Here is a 16083-nt window from a genome sequence, read left to right on the forward strand (position 1 = left end):
TAGCATATTTTTCTCTTTATTTTTCTATTTGTTAAACAAATTTTATTTTCAAAAATACCAGGAGAGCAGGAAAGTCAGGAGGTGATCTGTAAATTAAATAAAATACCTCTTTGCCTGTTCTATGATCCTGTTCAAATAGCAAATTTTTTTCTTTATTTTTTCTATTTGTTTTTTTCATTTTAAATTTTATTTTTAAAAATACCAGGAAAGCAGAAAGGTCAGGAGGTGATCTGTAAATTAAATAAAATACCTCTTTGCCTGTTCTATGATCCTGTTCAAATAGCAAATTTTTTTCTTTATTTTTTCTATTTGTTTTTTCAAAAACAAATTTTATTTTTAAAAATACCAGGAGAGCAGGAAGGTCAGGAGGTGATCTAGAAATTAAATAAAATACCTCTTTGCCTGTTCTATGATCCTGTTCAAATAGCATATTTTTTTTATGATTTTTTCCATTTGTTTTTTTCATTTTAAATTTTATTTTTGAAAATACCAGGAGAGCAGGAAGGTCAGGAGGTGATCTAGAAATTAAATAAAATACCTCTTTGCCTGTTCTATGATCCTGTTCAAATGGCATATTTTTTTCTTTATTTTTTCTATTTGTTTTTTCAAAAACAAATTTTATTTTTAAAAATACCAGGAGAGCAGGAAAGTCAGGAGGTGATCTAGAAATTAAATAAAATACCTCTTTGCCTGTTCTATGATCCTGTTCAAATAGCAAATTTTTTTCTTTATTTTTTCTATTTGTTTTTTTCATTTTAAATTTTCTTTTTAAAAATACCAGGAGAGCAGGAAGGTCAGGAGGTGATCTAGAAATTAAATAAAATACCTCTTTGCCTGTTCTATGATCCTGTTCAAATAGCAAATTTTTTTCTTTATTTTTTCTATTTGTTTTTTCAAAAACTAATTTTATTTTTTAAAATACCAGGAGAGCAGGAAGGTCAGGAGGTGATCTGTAAATTAAATAAAATACCTCTTTGCCTGTTCTATGATCCTGTTCAAATAGCATATTTTTTTCTTTATTTTTTCTATTTGTTTTTTTCATTTTAAATTTTCTTTTTAAAAATACCAGGAGAGCAGGAAGGTCAGGAGGTGATCTGTAAATTAAATAAAATACCTCTTTGCCTGTTCTATGATCCTGTTCAAATAGCAAATTTTTTTCTTTATTTTTTCTATTTGTTTTTTCAAAAACAAATTTTATTTTTTAAAATACCAGGAGAGCAGGAAGGTCAGGAGGTGATCTAGAAATTAAATAAAATACCTCTTTGCCTGTTCTATGATCCTGTTCAAATAGCATATTTTTTTTATGATTTTTTCCATTTGTTTTTTTCATTTTAAATTTTATTTTTAAAAATACCAGGAGAGCAGGAAGGTCAGGAGGTGATCTAGAAATTAAATAAAATACCTCTTTGCCTGTTCTATGATCCTGTTCAAATGGCATATTTTTTTCTTTATTTTTTCTATTTGTTTTTTTCATTTTAAATTTTCTTTTTAAAAATACCAGGAGAGCAGGAAGGTCAGGAAGTGATCTGTAAATTAAATAAAATACCTCTTTGCCTGTTCTATGATCCTGTTCAAATAGCAAATTTTTTCCTTTTTTTTTTCTATTTGTTTTTTCAAAAACTAATTTTATTTTTTAAAATACCAGGAGAGCAGGAAAGTCAGGAGGTGATCTAGAAATTAAATAAAATACCTCTTTGCCTGTTCTATGATCCTGTTCAAATAGCATATTTTTTTTATGATTTTTTCCATTTGTTTTTTTCATTTTAAATTTTATTTTTAAAAATACCAGGAGAGCAGGAAGGTCAGGAGGTGATCTATGAATTAAGTAAAATACCTCCTTGCCTGTTCTATGATCCTGTTCAAATAGCATATTTTTTTGTTATTTTTTCTATTTGTTTTTTTAAATACAAATTTTATTTTTTAAAATACCAGGAGAGCAGGAAGGTCAGGAGGTGATCTAGAAATTAAATAAAATACCTCTTTGCCTGTTCTATGATCCTGTTCAAATAGCAAATTTTTTTCTTTATTTTTTCTATTTGTTTTTTCAAAAACAAATTTTATTTTTGAAAATACCAGGAGAGCAGGAAGGTCAGGAGGTGATCTAGAAACTAAATAAAATACCTCTTTGCCTGTTCTATGATCCTGTTCAAATAGCAAATTTTTTCCTTTATTTTTTCTATTTGTTTTTTCAAAAACAAATTTTATTTTTAAAAATACCAGGAGAGCAGGAAGGTCAGGAGGTGATCTGTAAATTAAATAAAATACCTCTTTGCCTGTTCTATGATCCTGTTCAAATAGCAAATTTTTTCCTTTATTTTTTCTATTTGTTTTTTCAAAAACAAATTTTATTTTTAAAAATACCAGGAGAGCAGGAAGGTCAGGAGGTGATCTAGAAATTAAATAAAATACCTCTTTGCCTGTTCTATGATCCTGTTCAAATGGCATATTTTTTTCTTTATTTTTTCTATTTGTTTTTTTTATTTTTAATTTTCTTTTTAAAAATACCAGGAGAGCGGGAAGGTCAGGAGGTGATCTAGAAATTAAATAAAATACCTCTTTGCCTGTTCTATGATCCTGTTCAAATTGCCTATTTTTTCAATTATTTTTTCTATTTGTTTTTTTAAAAAGAAATTTTATTTTGAAAATTACCAGGAGAGCAGGAAGTCTGGAAATGATCTGTTCTAATCCTGTTCAAATAAAATTTCTTTGCCTGTTCTATGATCCTGTTCAAATAGCATATTTTTAATTATTTTTCTATTTGTTTTTTCAAAAACAAATTTTATTTTAAAAATACCAGGAGAGCAGGAAGGTCAGGAGGTGATCTAGAAATTAAATAAAAATACCTCCTTTGCCTGTTCTATGATCCTGTTCAAATAGCATATTTTTTTGAATGATTTTTCTATTTGTTTTTCAAATACAAATTTTATTTTAAAATAAATAGAAGAGCAGGAAGGTCAGGAGGTGATCTAGAAATTAAATAAAATACCTCCTTGCCTGTTCTATGATCCTGCTCAAATAGCATATTTTTTTTATTGTTTTTTCTATTTGTTTTTCAGAAAACAAATTTTATGTTTAAAATTACCAGGAGAGCAGGAAAGTCAGGAGGTGATCTAGAAATTGAATGAAATACCTCTTTGCCTGTTCTATGATCCTGTTCAAATTGCCTATTTTTTTTATCATTTTTTCTATTTGTTTTTTTAAAAAGAAATTTTATGTTTAAAATTACCAGGAGAGCAGGAAGGTCAGGAGGTGATCTAGAAATTGAATGAAATACCTCTTTGCTTGTTCTATGATCCTGTTCAAATAGCAAATTTTTTCCTTTTTTTTTTCTATTTGTTTTTTCAAAAACTAATTTTATTTTTTAAAATACCAGGAGAGCAGGAAGGTCAGGAGATGATCTATGAATTAAGTAAAATACCTCCTTGCCTGTTCTATGATCCTGTTCAAATAGCATATTTTTTGAATGATTTTTTCTATTTGTTTTTTTAAATACAAATTTTATTTTTGAAATAACAGGAAAGCAGGAAGTCTAGGAGGTGATCTGTAAATCAAATAAAATACCTCCTTGCCTGTTCTATGATCCTGTTCAAATAGCATATTTTTTTTATTATTTTTTCTATTTGTTTTTTGAAAAACAAATTTTATTTTTGAAATAACAGGAAAGCAGGAAGTCTAGAAGGTGATCTATGAATTAAATAAAATACCTCCTTGCCTGTTCTATGATCCTGTTCAAATAGCATATTTTTTTTATTATTTTTTCTATTTGTTTTCTTAAATACAAATTTTATTTTTGAAATCGCAGGGAAGCAGAAAGTCTAGGAGGTGATCTATGAATTCAATAAAATACCTCCTGGCCTGTTCTATGATCCTGTTCCAATAGCATATTTTTTTTATTATTTTTTCTATTTGTTTTTCAAAAAACAAATTTTATTTCTAAAATATCAGGGAAGCAGGAAGGCCAGGAGTTCATCTATGAATTGGATAAAATACCTTCACCTATGTTTTTCATACAATCAAAGAAACCATCCAACGAAAATTTAGGTATACTGAAAATTGAGGAGGTAAATTATAAAAAAACGTCGAATACTGTTTTTTAATTTTAAATAAATTTTTTTTTCTTTTATTTTCTTTTATATATAAACAATCTTATATTTAAATTTACAACTATAATTTACGTTCTACTTTTTTTTTCTTTATAATATATTCTTGATATTAAATTAATAGGATCTATTTATTTACTACTTAATTTTTTTGATGTTGTATTATCATTATTTTGTTTAATACATAATTTATCTGAAATTAATGTCGCTAATTCTGAATTTTCTTTGAGACAGTTGAAAAAGTATTCAGCAACTTTCCCTTCTTCATCTTGTGTATTTGCTAAAATAAAAATAAATAAAATATGATTTAATTATATTTTTATTCAATTAAACAAATGTGTAATTCCATTCTTTTATTATTTACCATTGTCTCGACATATTTGACAAGCCTCAGTCATTTTAATTGCAGCTTTTTTATCTTCAACATATTTTTTAATAAATAACTCCTGTTGTTGTTCTCTAATTGTTCCATTCTTCAACTAAAATTAAACAACAATAAATCAATTAATACACAACTATATATCATCAATATTATTTCTAACAAATATTACGTTTTATTTTTCAACTTACAAAGTTAAATTGTACCAATAAACAAACTTTAAAAGCTGTTAATTTTGGACTATTGTGATTTGTTTCATTCTTGAGAAATTCTTTTCCCTCTTTAAAAAAAATAATAACAAATAATTATATTAAACAATCATCATTCTATAAGCAAATAAATAAGTAATAATTATTTTTTTTCAACATTACCATTATCAAGACTATCCATGCATGCATAAACACTTTCATGAAGAATTGGAGGTCGAACACATTGACTGAAAAATGATTCCGAAAAACAAATAGCCTATAAAAAAAAATAAAAAACATAATGATTATACATTAGCTGACTATTAAAATTAATAATATTTATTTAATTTTTATACTTACAATAATAATAAATATAATTCCCAAAGTAAACAAAAATTTGACGTTAATCATCTTTTATAAATAATTTATATTTTTAATTATTCAATATTATTATTATCTCTATTGATGAAAATTTATAAATAAATTTTATTTATTTTTATTATTTTCACATCAAAAGACTCAAGCGCTTTTGCTGATTATCAACTAACTGAACTTTGCAAGCAAGATAATTTAAATTTATACTTAATAAATGGCCTATTTTTTTTACCATCTTTTTTTTTTTTTTTTATTACGAAAATAAAATCACGATTGAATCACATTAATGCGTGTATTTCTGGATTTATTTTCATTTTTTTTTTTTATACAAATTGTGTTATATCTTAGCTTTATATATATGTATATTTTTTTTTTTTATTTGAACAAGATAATACAACTACCAAATGAAAGAAAAAAAAGGAAAAAAAAATTCTCTTGATTGCACAATTTGATTACAGATTATTTTATTTTTTGAATAATTTATTATTAAATGAAATACCTTAAAATTTAGTAAATTATTTTTATATTATTCATATTTTATTAAATGAACTGTATAATAAAATGACAATGACATTGATGATTGTTATTATTGTTGTCATTTAAAAGATAAAATAATTTATAATAAATACATTTGATGACAAATGACACAATAAAAATGACAAATTATTATTTAAATACTAATTATTTATATTGATGCTATTTATTATTATAATATTTAATTTCATAGCCATGAACTTGTGACCTTATTTTTCCCTTCAAGTGGTTATTTTAATTTTGAAACTAGAATTTAAAAAAATAGAGGTGAATACGTAATTTATATTGTCGTTTTTTTTTTTTTAAATAGCTTCATAATTTAGAGATAAAAAGAAACATTATTAAAAATTATTATAGTTGAAAAAAAAATTGTGGTAATGTAATTAACGATAAAATTCGTAGTTAGTTAAAATTTTTTTTTTTCTTTTAATTGTATTTATCTTGATAACGTGAGATAAAAATTAAAAAATAAAAAAAAAATTAAATTCTCAAGGCTAGTTTAATAAACCATATAAAAACATAATTATTATTATTATTTTTAAAATTTAATTTTGTTGAAATGTTAAATATTTACACATTATTAAATTATATTTTTTAATCTTTTTTTGTTTCGGTAATTATGAGAATGGAAAATTTAGTCTTATATGCAATTAATTTACTTTAAAATTGAGATTATATTTCTATTAGCTAAATAAGAGTATGATAAAATAATTCTGTAACTTACAGAATTTAAATTCAATTAGATTTATTTTTTTTTTTTTTGAATTTTATATTTCACTTTAATCTCTATCCCTGACGAAATTTGATATATTTTTTTTTAAAACTACATTACATTTTTTTAAAAATACATTACACCAGTTAAATTATCGAAAATTAATTTAAAAAACAATTACTAATTCACTTTTTATCATACTAAAATTATTATAAATTAACTTTCAATAGAAAAATAAATATTCGTCATAATTTTGTCAAGGAAAAAAATAATAAATAATTTTTTTTATCTTTCATGATTATAGAAATAGGAAAAAAAAGCTTAACAGTTAAATAAACAAGTAAACCAGTTTTTTTTTCAATTATCAAATAGAGTAACACACTTACGTAGAAAAAAAAAAAAATATTCAACTAAATTTCTACTATAGTAAAAAATAAATTTTCGAAAAAATTCGACACATTACATGAGACAGTGAAAAAATAAGAAAATTGATTTTGTTTATTTTATATTTCTACGACGCTTAACCCCTTTTAATATTTCCATCAAAAATATTCTACGCAGACGCGAATTTTACAATTGCAATATCATATATTTATTCAATGTTTTTCAATAGACACCATCTGTCAGTGTAAATTAAAAATAAAAATAATATACAATTATATTTTTCAATTAAAAAAAATCATATATTATTTTAAAAACCAAATAAATTAAAAATCATTTAACAATGATAAATAATATTAAAAATATTATTAACTATTTATTTATCATTATTATTCACGGTTAAATAAACATTAATTATTATTATTTATCATCCAGGTGACTTGCCAAGTCAAACAGTATATAATCACAAATAAATCAATCAATTTAAAAATTAATTTCAAAATGATTTTTTATACAATAATTGGAAGTTATGTATTAACATCAGTACTTTTATTTAAATATCCAATGTTAATACATAAAAAAAAACGTGTTAAATTTACTTGTCAACATATAAGTCATCGTGGAGGTAATTAAAATAATTAAATTTAATTATTAAAAAATAAAATTTTGCTGTTATAATATCTATATGATATTTTTTTACTATTTTAAATTAGGAGCTGGTGAAAATTATGAAAATACAATGAATGCATTTAAAAGGTATAAATAATTATAAATAATTCTAATTAAAATAAATGATAATTTATATTTTTTCAGAGCTGTTAAAATTGGTACCCAAATGTTGGAATTAGATTGTCATTTAACAAAAGATGGTGAAGTTGTTGTTTCACATGATCAAAATTTATTACGTTGTACTGGTGTTAATAAAAATATTTGTGATGTTAATTATAATCAATTACCATTGATTAAATCATCATTACCAATTGATTTTGATCCAGGTTATTAATTTACAAAATAACAAATTAATTATCTTTAAATTTATTAATACCTAATTTATATTTACAGATGTTATTTATGTTGGATCAGATAATGAAGATGATAGAAAATTTCCATTATTAAAAGATGTATTTGAAACATTTCCAGATATGCCAATTAATATTGACATTAAAATAAATGATGATTTGTTAATTCAAAAAGTATCTGATTTAATTAAAATATATAAACGTGAAAATCTCACTGTTTGGGGTAATTTTAGTGATGAAATTACTAGAAAATGTTATAAAGCTGTTAGTAATTTATATCAACATTATTATAAATATTTATTTTTCAATTATTAATGAATAATTTTAATTTTTTAATTACAGAATCCAGATGTTCATCTTTTATTTTCTATGAAAAGAGTTGCAATACTTGTTTTTTTAATGTACTCTGGATTATTGCCATTTGTTCCACTAAAAGAAACTCATTTGGAAATTTTTTTACCATCAATTTATCTCAGGTAAATTGATTATTAATTAATCAATTTTATTTTCTATTTAATTCAAAGAGACGTAATAATTTAATGTGTTTATTTTTCAGGAAAAAAACCAACACAGTGTACAATTATTTAATGAAGAAATTATTTTGTAAAATTATTAATTTGTTGTTAATTAGAAAATGTTTGTTTGATCATTTACAAGCTCGTGGAATTCATGTAATAATTTTATTTATAAATTTACTAATTTAATTGTTATTTAATTGTATAATAATTTCTATTTTTTTATAGGTTTATTTTTGGGTTTTAAATAGAGATGAAGAATTTAGCCAAGCATTTAATCTTGGTGCAACTGGAGTCATGACTGATTATCCAACAAAATTAAAATCTTATTTACAAAATAAAAAAATTTAATAATCACTAGGTATTTGTGATATATTGTCCAGTATATAATTAAATTTTAAAATTGAGCACAAATATAAATTAAATATAAATCAAAAATATTAATTATAAATTAGCCAATTGTATTATTAATTTTATATTAATTTTATAGAAATTATAGCAAGTTTTCTGTTGACAAGTATTATGAAAAAAAAAAAACATTGTAGTTTAAATAGAAATTAAAGATAAATAATAAATAAATAAAATCAAAATGAATTTGTCTAATTGTTCATTAATTCGTAATAAATTTATATTGACTAATTTTATTTATATATAAAATAGAAAAATATATATAAATAAAAACAACATGAATAATATATTGTTTTATAAAGTACAAAAAATATTTTTATAAATTTATATAATATAAATAAATATATTTTTTACATCACATTTTATAAATTATTTAAATGTGAGTTGATAATTATATCATTTGGTTAATCTACCTTTTACTATGTAATAATTTGCTAATTTTTAATAATAATTCGATAAAGAAAAAGCTAATAATTTGATTGTGTAAATTAGTTTCGATCAAGTCTCTCCTGTCATGGAATGATTTTAAATTTCTCCAAGAAATTTGTTGACTTATTAATCATTATAAATAATTTAAAATTATTTCTTCTTAGTCTTTATACACTCGTGATAAACCACATCGTCTTTTTCAGTTTGAACACCAGCTTCATCAACTTGATACTGTTTATATGTAAATACTTTCGAAAAACAATAAACACATTTTTTATGGGCAATATGTTTATCATCAAAATGTTCTCCAATAGCACGTGAATCAGCAGGAATTTTATATTGACAATCATCACAATAAACATAAGTTATTCTTATTCTTTCATGTACTGAATCAGCACAACATCTTCCACCATCATTGTCCATATTTTCAGACTCTAGTTGGTCAATTTGTCCGACATCATCAGCCTGAAATTATTTTATTTTTCATATAATATCATGATAAACAATTTGAAAAATAAATATATTTTAATATCCACATGATAAATATTAATTTTATATATTTTTTTCAACATCCTAGACAATAAATAACAATGAATAACCTAAATTAATCAACAACATATAAACTTTTCTAAATATCCAATTTTTTCGAAACCCCAATTTGCATTACTACAATGTATTTTTCGAAATAATTATTTATACAAATTTGTTTATAAGATAATCAAGTATTATTAATTGTTAATTATTTAATAAACATACCTGAGCGATTTCCTCCATGACTAAATTTATCTGTCACTCTCCAAAATTTACACGATTCTAACCTCAAAAAAAAAATCAAACGACACAAAAAAAAAATGAGACTTTTTTAAACAACAATAAAATATACAAAAACAAAGTAAGTTTAATTAATTTTTTATTTATTATTATTATCAAAATGTATTAATGAATGAGTACAAATTATATTGATAATTAATTAAATATATATAATAAATAAAAAAAGATGAAATTGAAGTTTTTCTTTGTTGTTTTATTGATGAATTTATATTGGCTTGATTTTAAAATGAAGACCAATCAATGAAAATACAAGACATTTTAAATCTTGTACAAGATAATAAAAACAACGTAATCCTTCTGGATCTCTTGATTGATTAACATCCAATAATGATCCAGTTTTTGATGTTGTAAATGATATATGTTCATCACCAATAACAATTTCAAGTTCTTGTCTTCCAACTCTATCTGGTTGTGGCCATAATGCATCATCTTCTTGCATTATTTCTGAATCTTGAATTATTCTTTTTAATTCTTCCATTACACATTGATGTACATATGCTTCTTTTCTAATCATTGTATCATTTTTATAATTTGAATTATTTGCATATCTTAATTTACCATCTGGACGAAATTCAAACTCCAAAAATTCATGACCAAATTTACCCTTGTGGCCAACATAATAACGTATATAAAAATCAGTTGACATTTTAATCTTCACTTGTTTTAATCAATATTATTTGTTATTATATTATTAACTTATTTATTGTTTAACAATTTGCTTGTTTATTTATTCAAAGTGTGTAATGTCTGGATCACCTTAGAGCCAGGATATTTTTTTTTTTTTTTGTTTGTCCCCGGTTTGTCCAGTTATTTATGACGCTAAATGTGTGTTTTCATGTTGATACTTTTTTTATCTTTTGGTTGATTTTCATTGTAAACGACACATCATCAGTATTGACAAGGTAAGAATCTAGCTTATCATGTGATGTCTGTCAAACTTTAAAGGGGCGCTAACTAAGCCAACGAATTTTTACTGACAAAGACTTTAAATTTAAAACAGAGAGAAGACTTGTTCTGTTTAAAACCTAAAAATACATCTTCATTTTTTTAGTTTAAAACATATAGAAATAAAAATAAGTCAAGTTATAATTTATGTACGATAAAAATGTAATTATTAGCTCTAAATTTAATTACAATTAAGGAAAGTACAAATTAAAGTTTACAATTCAAAATGACGAAAAAAAAAAAAACATGATTATTCGTGCAATTTTTATAGTACATAGTGTCAGAGAGTACTCAATAATGCCAGATCTTCTTCAGCGAAAACTTCACCAGATTCAAGTCTTCGGTTTAACATCTGAACTGTAACAAACAAAACAAAAATTAATAAATATGTTTATACATTGTTTTTCATAAATGTTATTAAATTAAATAATAAATGATACTTACTTTGATCCAAAAGTTGACCATTTTGACGATTCAATTTTTCTACTGTATTTTCCTCAGTCGTAATTTTATTTGTCATGTTAATTACAAAATCCGAAGTATGTTTTAAAATCTCTCTACGACTGATTGCTCTGGTACCACCTTCCGATCTATGTACGACGTCTCTGAGGTGTGCAAAGCTCTCTTTTAATGTATCACGACGTTTTCTTTCTAATGCATTATGATGAGCACGTTTTTCAGCCTGAAATTAATAAAAATAAATTTATAATTTATAAATAAATAAATGTTTATGCTCAATGGCCACATTTATTTTGAATGTCTATTAATTAATATGATTTATTTTTATTATTCCATAATATAAATTGTGTTTATACTTACATCATTTTCAATGTCCATATTACGCTTGTAAGCATTCATGATTAATGTATTATTAGTTGATAAACAAAATTAATATACACAATATTTAATATCAAGTATAACCTGACTTATAAGCCACGTTGTATCAAAAAAATATTATTACTTTTAAAGTTAAAGAGAGTTATTGCAACAATGCGTTAACACGTGGATAGACAGAATGCAACCCATGCAACCATGCAACAACCCACGTTTTTTTTTCTGGCGCATTCTGACAGCGCATTTGCAATGTTGTCAGAGCTCATTGCGCTCATTGGGCCTCAGGGAAGAGGGGGGGTGGAATTTTGGCAACAAATTTTATTTTTCTTATCAGGAGATCTAGAAAGACTACGTTAATTTTATTATCTTGTACAAGATTTAATTAATCCGTTTTCATTTTAAAATCAAGCCAATATATAAATTCATCAATAAAACAACAAAGAACAACTTCAATTTCATTTTTTTTTTTTATTTATTATATATATTTAATTTATCATCAATATAATTTGTACTCATTTATTGATAGATTTTGACAATAATAATAAATAAAAAATAAATTAAATTTACTTTGTTGTTGTATATATTTTATTGTTGTTAAAAAAAGTCTCATTTTTTGAAAATGATTAGATTGGACCGTTGATTTAGCAAATTGGTCCGAATGATAACACATTATACACGTAATTATAGCCAGTATCACAAAAAGCAAAATATTACTAGGCAAATAATACCTGGTTTTTTTTTCAACAATTATTTAACATAGGTTATAAAAAAAAATAGTTTGTTTTTGCGCAAACTTGAAAAATTTGCTATATAACCGTTCATATAGGGATTGGTTCGAGCCATCTTGGTTTCAAAATTAAATAGTAAATTTATAAATGAAAAAATTAAATAATAAAAATAACATATATAATTTAAGACAAGGTCATATTAAAAATAATAATTAGATCAAGCTAAAATTAGTTTTTAATTAATTTTATCGTCCAACAGTCGCATTATCATTGTGATAAAAAAATAAATTTTTATTATTACAAAAAATAAATGATCTAGATCATTTAGTGTATTTAAAACTATAAACCAAGCACTGTGTCTTGAAAAAAAAAATAATTAAAACTAAGCAACTTTTAAAGATGAAAATTACAAAAATTCTAATATTACTTGTTTTTTTAATTTCATTAATTAATAGTGAGTATAAAAATTGGCAATCAATAAAAATAATTATATAAATAAATTGTAAATGACAAATTTATTAATTTAATATTTTGTCTTTTTTAAAATAATCAGTTGGAAGCTGTATCCACGGTGGAGAAAAAATTAAATTTACAAAATACACTAAAGATTATTGGTATCAAGTATCAATACGAATTAATAATGTCCACATGTGTGGAGGTTGTATAATTGATGAAAAATTTATTTTAACTGCTGGCCATTGTGTCATGTCACCAGAAAATAAACCCCTTAATAATATGAATATTTTAGCTGGAGTTAATAATTTAAAAAATGCATTGAATGGTCAAATTTTGGCTGTTGAAAAAATAATACCTCATGAAAGATTTAATTCTAAAATTATACCATACAAAAATGACATAGCTCTTATAAAAGTAATAAAATAAAATTAAATTTAATAAATTAATATATTTTTCAAGTATTTATTAATTAAATAATTGTTTAATTTTTCAGCTTAAAAAATCAATAATTTTACCATCACAAGATGAGCTAAAAATATCTTTACCAGATAATAATTGTGTATCATCAAATAGTGGATTAAGAATGTGCGGTTGGGGTAAAACTAAAAGCTGTCACAGTGATGAACCACCCTCAAATAATTTAAATTGTTTGACAATGTTTTTTATAAATAATAATGATTGTCGAAATATTTACAAGCTTCAATTTCATGATAAACAAATGTGTGTAACTGGAGGCAGTGGATGTGGAATATGTTTTGTAAGATTTATATTTAAATTTATATTTTAAAATTATATTAGTCAATTTTTAATTGAGAGCGTTTTATTGTTTTTTTTTTTTAGGGAGACAGTGGTGGGCCACTTGTTGATGCTGATAATAAAATTGTTGGTATTGCATCTGGTTTTTATGGAGGTGAATTTCAACGTCCTGATATATTTACAAAAGTTTGTGATTATGTATCATGGATTGAGGATAACAAGCTACAATATAATTCATTATAAATAAATAATATTTGTTATTGTAATATTACATTTAAAATTTTATTTTAAATCAACAGTTTTTGTCATTTTAATAAACAGTTATTTTGAAAATTTTAATGAATGTTTTTATTTTATTTATAAAATTTTATTCAATGCTTTTATTGTCAATGAAAATTTCTATTCAAATATATTTTATTTTTATTTTATTTTTATTTTAAGTCAAATATATTTTCAACTACGTAGGAATTTTATTTTGTAGGTTTTATAAAATAAAAGAAAATTTTAAGTCACTTGTTGCTGGTAGCTCAAACCGACAGGATTCAAAAGTTGAAAAAAAAAAATAAATAAAATTAGTGATAAAGTGCTATAGTTGTGCTATAAATAATTATCAATAATAATTAATAAATTTGCAAAATGTTGCCTCAAAGGATGCTCAGATTTGATGGTAAAATTTTTTAAATTTAATATCCGTAATACTTGTTGTGAATAATTTTCATTGAATTTTTTTTTTTTTTTAATTTTTTTTTTAGTAGCAAGACGAAGTTCAAAGATTTTACTGACACTTGGTATTGGTATTATTTTGGGATATTTAGTTTGTTTACTTCACAGTACTACAAAAGATCAGTGCAACAGTAATATCGACAATAAGGTAAATAAATAAAAAAAAAAAAAAACAAATATTTAAGTAAAATTGAACAAACAAAAAAAATAAATAAAAGTATTTTTATATCAAGCTGTTCATGGTCAATAAATTAACAAAAGATATAAAATTAATTTTATTGTCTCTTTGTTGATAAACATTAAACAAATAAATAATATTTAATTTTAAATTTTAAAAAAGAAACACTTGGATTAATTATTTTTAAATTTAATTATTGAATTTGTTTTTTTGTTCATTTCTTTTAGATTGCACAAGGCAAAGAAATGCAATTTTCTGGTTTTCATAAATATCAACACATACATAAGAATACCACAAATTCAGAGCTATCACAAGGAGGACGTGTACTTTGTTGGATTGCGACTTGGCCAGAAAATCATGAAAGAAAAGCAACACACGTCAAAGCAACATGGGGAAAACGTTGTGATATATTATTATTCATGAGTTCTGCTGAGGGTAATTATTAATTTACATTATAAATATTTTTAAATTTGTTTTAATAATATTTGTTTTTTAATTTTTAGATAAAACTTTACCAACAGTTGTATTGCCTGTCAATGAAGGTAGAGATAATTTATGGGCTAAAACAAAAGAAGCATTTAAATATTCATATGAAAAATATAAAGATGAAGTAGACTGGTTTGTCAAAGCTGATGATGATACGTAAGTTGATAAAAATTTTCTTAATAATAGTAATCTTTACCTGATCAAATATGTTCATTAAAAATACGATATTATTATTTCTTGTTATCTTGATTTCATTTGATAGCCAATAAATTATTATACAAACTAAAATACTATGAAAAAAAAAATTATTATTTAAACTTATAAGTTTTGTATTTAATAATTTGTTTGTTATTTCTTTACTTACAGATATATGATTGTTGAAAATTTGAGATACATGCTTTCATCATATGATCCAAAATTACCACTTTATTTTGGCTGTCGTTTTAAGCCATATGTTAAACAAGGATTTATGACTGGTGGTGCTGGCTACGTACTTAGTAATGAAGCAGTACGTAAATTTGTAAATGAAGGTTTAACTGAAAGCAAAAATTGTCGTGGTAATAATAGTGGTCCTGAAGATGTTGAAATGGGTAAATGTTTAGAAAGAATTAATGTTAAAGCAGTTGATACACGAGATGAATTGGGTAGAGGTAGATTTTTTCAATTAGAACCGGAAAAACATTTAATACCAAATATGGAACCTAATAATTCATGGTATTGGAAATATGTTTTCTATGAAACAAAACATTGTATTGAATGTTGTTCAGATAGTGCAATATCATATCATTATATAACTCCAGAAATGATGTATGTACTCGAATATTTTATTTATTATTTACGCATTTATCCTATTAATCAAAGTGAAAAAAAATTATCAATTAACCTCAGTGCCATAAATGAAAAAAACTAGACGTTTTTTATTTTACAAAAACTCAATTTTCTATCAATAATTTTTTATTTTTAATTCTGACTTGATTATATAAAAATATGGCCTCGATATAATTAATTTTTTTCCATCACCTGATTTTATTTAGGTCAACTTAATGACTTTTTTTATTTTTAACTTTTAATCATCTAGTTTCTAATTTTTTTTCTTTACGATCTTA

At 23.3% G+C, this 16083-nt stretch overlaps 6 protein-coding genes across 7 annotated transcripts; 2 read left to right on the plus strand and 4 right to left on the minus strand.

Moving 5' to 3' along the window:
• Positions 1–4087: 4087 nt before the first annotated feature.
• LOC122857199 lies at positions 4088–6776 on the minus strand. The gene is made up of 5 exons (XM_044159246.1): positions 5028–6776; positions 4851–4944; positions 4671–4759; positions 4465–4579; positions 4088–4380 (listed from the first exon to the last, which is right to left on the minus strand). The coding sequence occupies exons 1-5, from the start codon at positions 5076–5078 to the stop codon at positions 4232–4234; spliced, it is 498 nt and encodes a 165-aa protein (XP_044015181.1). The 5' UTR covers positions 5079–6776; the 3' UTR covers positions 4088–4231.
• Positions 6777–6804: 28 nt separating this feature from the next.
• LOC122857198 (lysophospholipase D GDPD1-like) lies at positions 6805–8554 on the plus strand. 2 transcript variants are annotated; one of them, XM_044159244.1, is made up of 8 exons: positions 6805–6916; positions 7105–7294; positions 7383–7425; positions 7483–7664; positions 7732–7952; positions 8031–8164; positions 8245–8359; positions 8432–8554. In XM_044159244.1, the coding sequence occupies exons 2-8, from the start codon at positions 7171–7173 to the stop codon at positions 8552–8554; spliced, it is 942 nt and encodes a 313-aa protein (XP_044015179.1). In that variant the 5' UTR covers positions 6805–6916; positions 7105–7170. The 2 variants fall into 2 exon arrangements, with proteins under 2 accessions (XP_044015179.1, XP_044015178.1); XM_044159243.1 differs by having other exon boundaries at positions 6805–7294.
• On the minus strand, positions 7970–9908 carry LOC122857200. Its single transcript, XM_044159247.1, has 2 exons — positions 9797–9908; positions 7970–9505 (listed from the first exon to the last, which is right to left on the minus strand). Exons 1-2 carry the CDS (start codon positions 9812–9814, stop codon positions 9191–9193), a joined length of 333 nt encoding a protein of 110 aa, XP_044015182.1. The 5' UTR covers positions 9815–9908; the 3' UTR covers positions 7970–9190.
• Positions 9909–9936: 28 nt separating this feature from the next.
• On the minus strand, positions 9937–11766 carry LOC122857202 (protein max-like). Its single transcript, XM_044159249.1, has 3 exons — positions 11636–11766; positions 11261–11498; positions 9937–11173 (listed from the first exon to the last, which is right to left on the minus strand). The coding sequence occupies exons 1-3, from the start codon at positions 11672–11674 to the stop codon at positions 11097–11099; spliced, it is 354 nt and encodes a 117-aa protein (XP_044015184.1). The 5' UTR covers positions 11675–11766; the 3' UTR covers positions 9937–11096.
• LOC122857201 (protein mago nashi homolog) lies at positions 10077–10517 on the minus strand. The gene has a single exon (XM_044159248.1). The coding sequence runs from the start codon at positions 10515–10517 to the stop codon at positions 10077–10079; it is 441 nt and encodes a 146-aa protein (XP_044015183.1).
• Positions 11767–14226: 2460 nt separating the features above from the next.
• LOC122856266 (glycoprotein-N-acetylgalactosamine 3-beta-galactosyltransferase 1-like) lies at positions 14227–15887 on the plus strand. Its single transcript, XM_044157961.1, has 5 exons — positions 14227–14257; positions 14343–14461; positions 14719–14926; positions 14995–15133; positions 15344–15887. Exons 1-5 carry the CDS (start codon positions 14227–14229, stop codon positions 15885–15887), a joined length of 1041 nt encoding a protein of 346 aa, XP_044013896.1.
• The last annotated feature ends 196 nt before the right edge of the window (positions 15888–16083 follow it).

The sequence above is a fragment of the Aphidius gifuensis genome, linkage group LG5 (genome assembly GCF_014905175.1).
Source record: "Aphidius gifuensis isolate YNYX2018 linkage group LG5, ASM1490517v1, whole genome shotgun sequence".
NCBI classification, from domain to species: domain Eukaryota; kingdom Metazoa; phylum Arthropoda; class Insecta; order Hymenoptera; family Braconidae; genus Aphidius; species Aphidius gifuensis.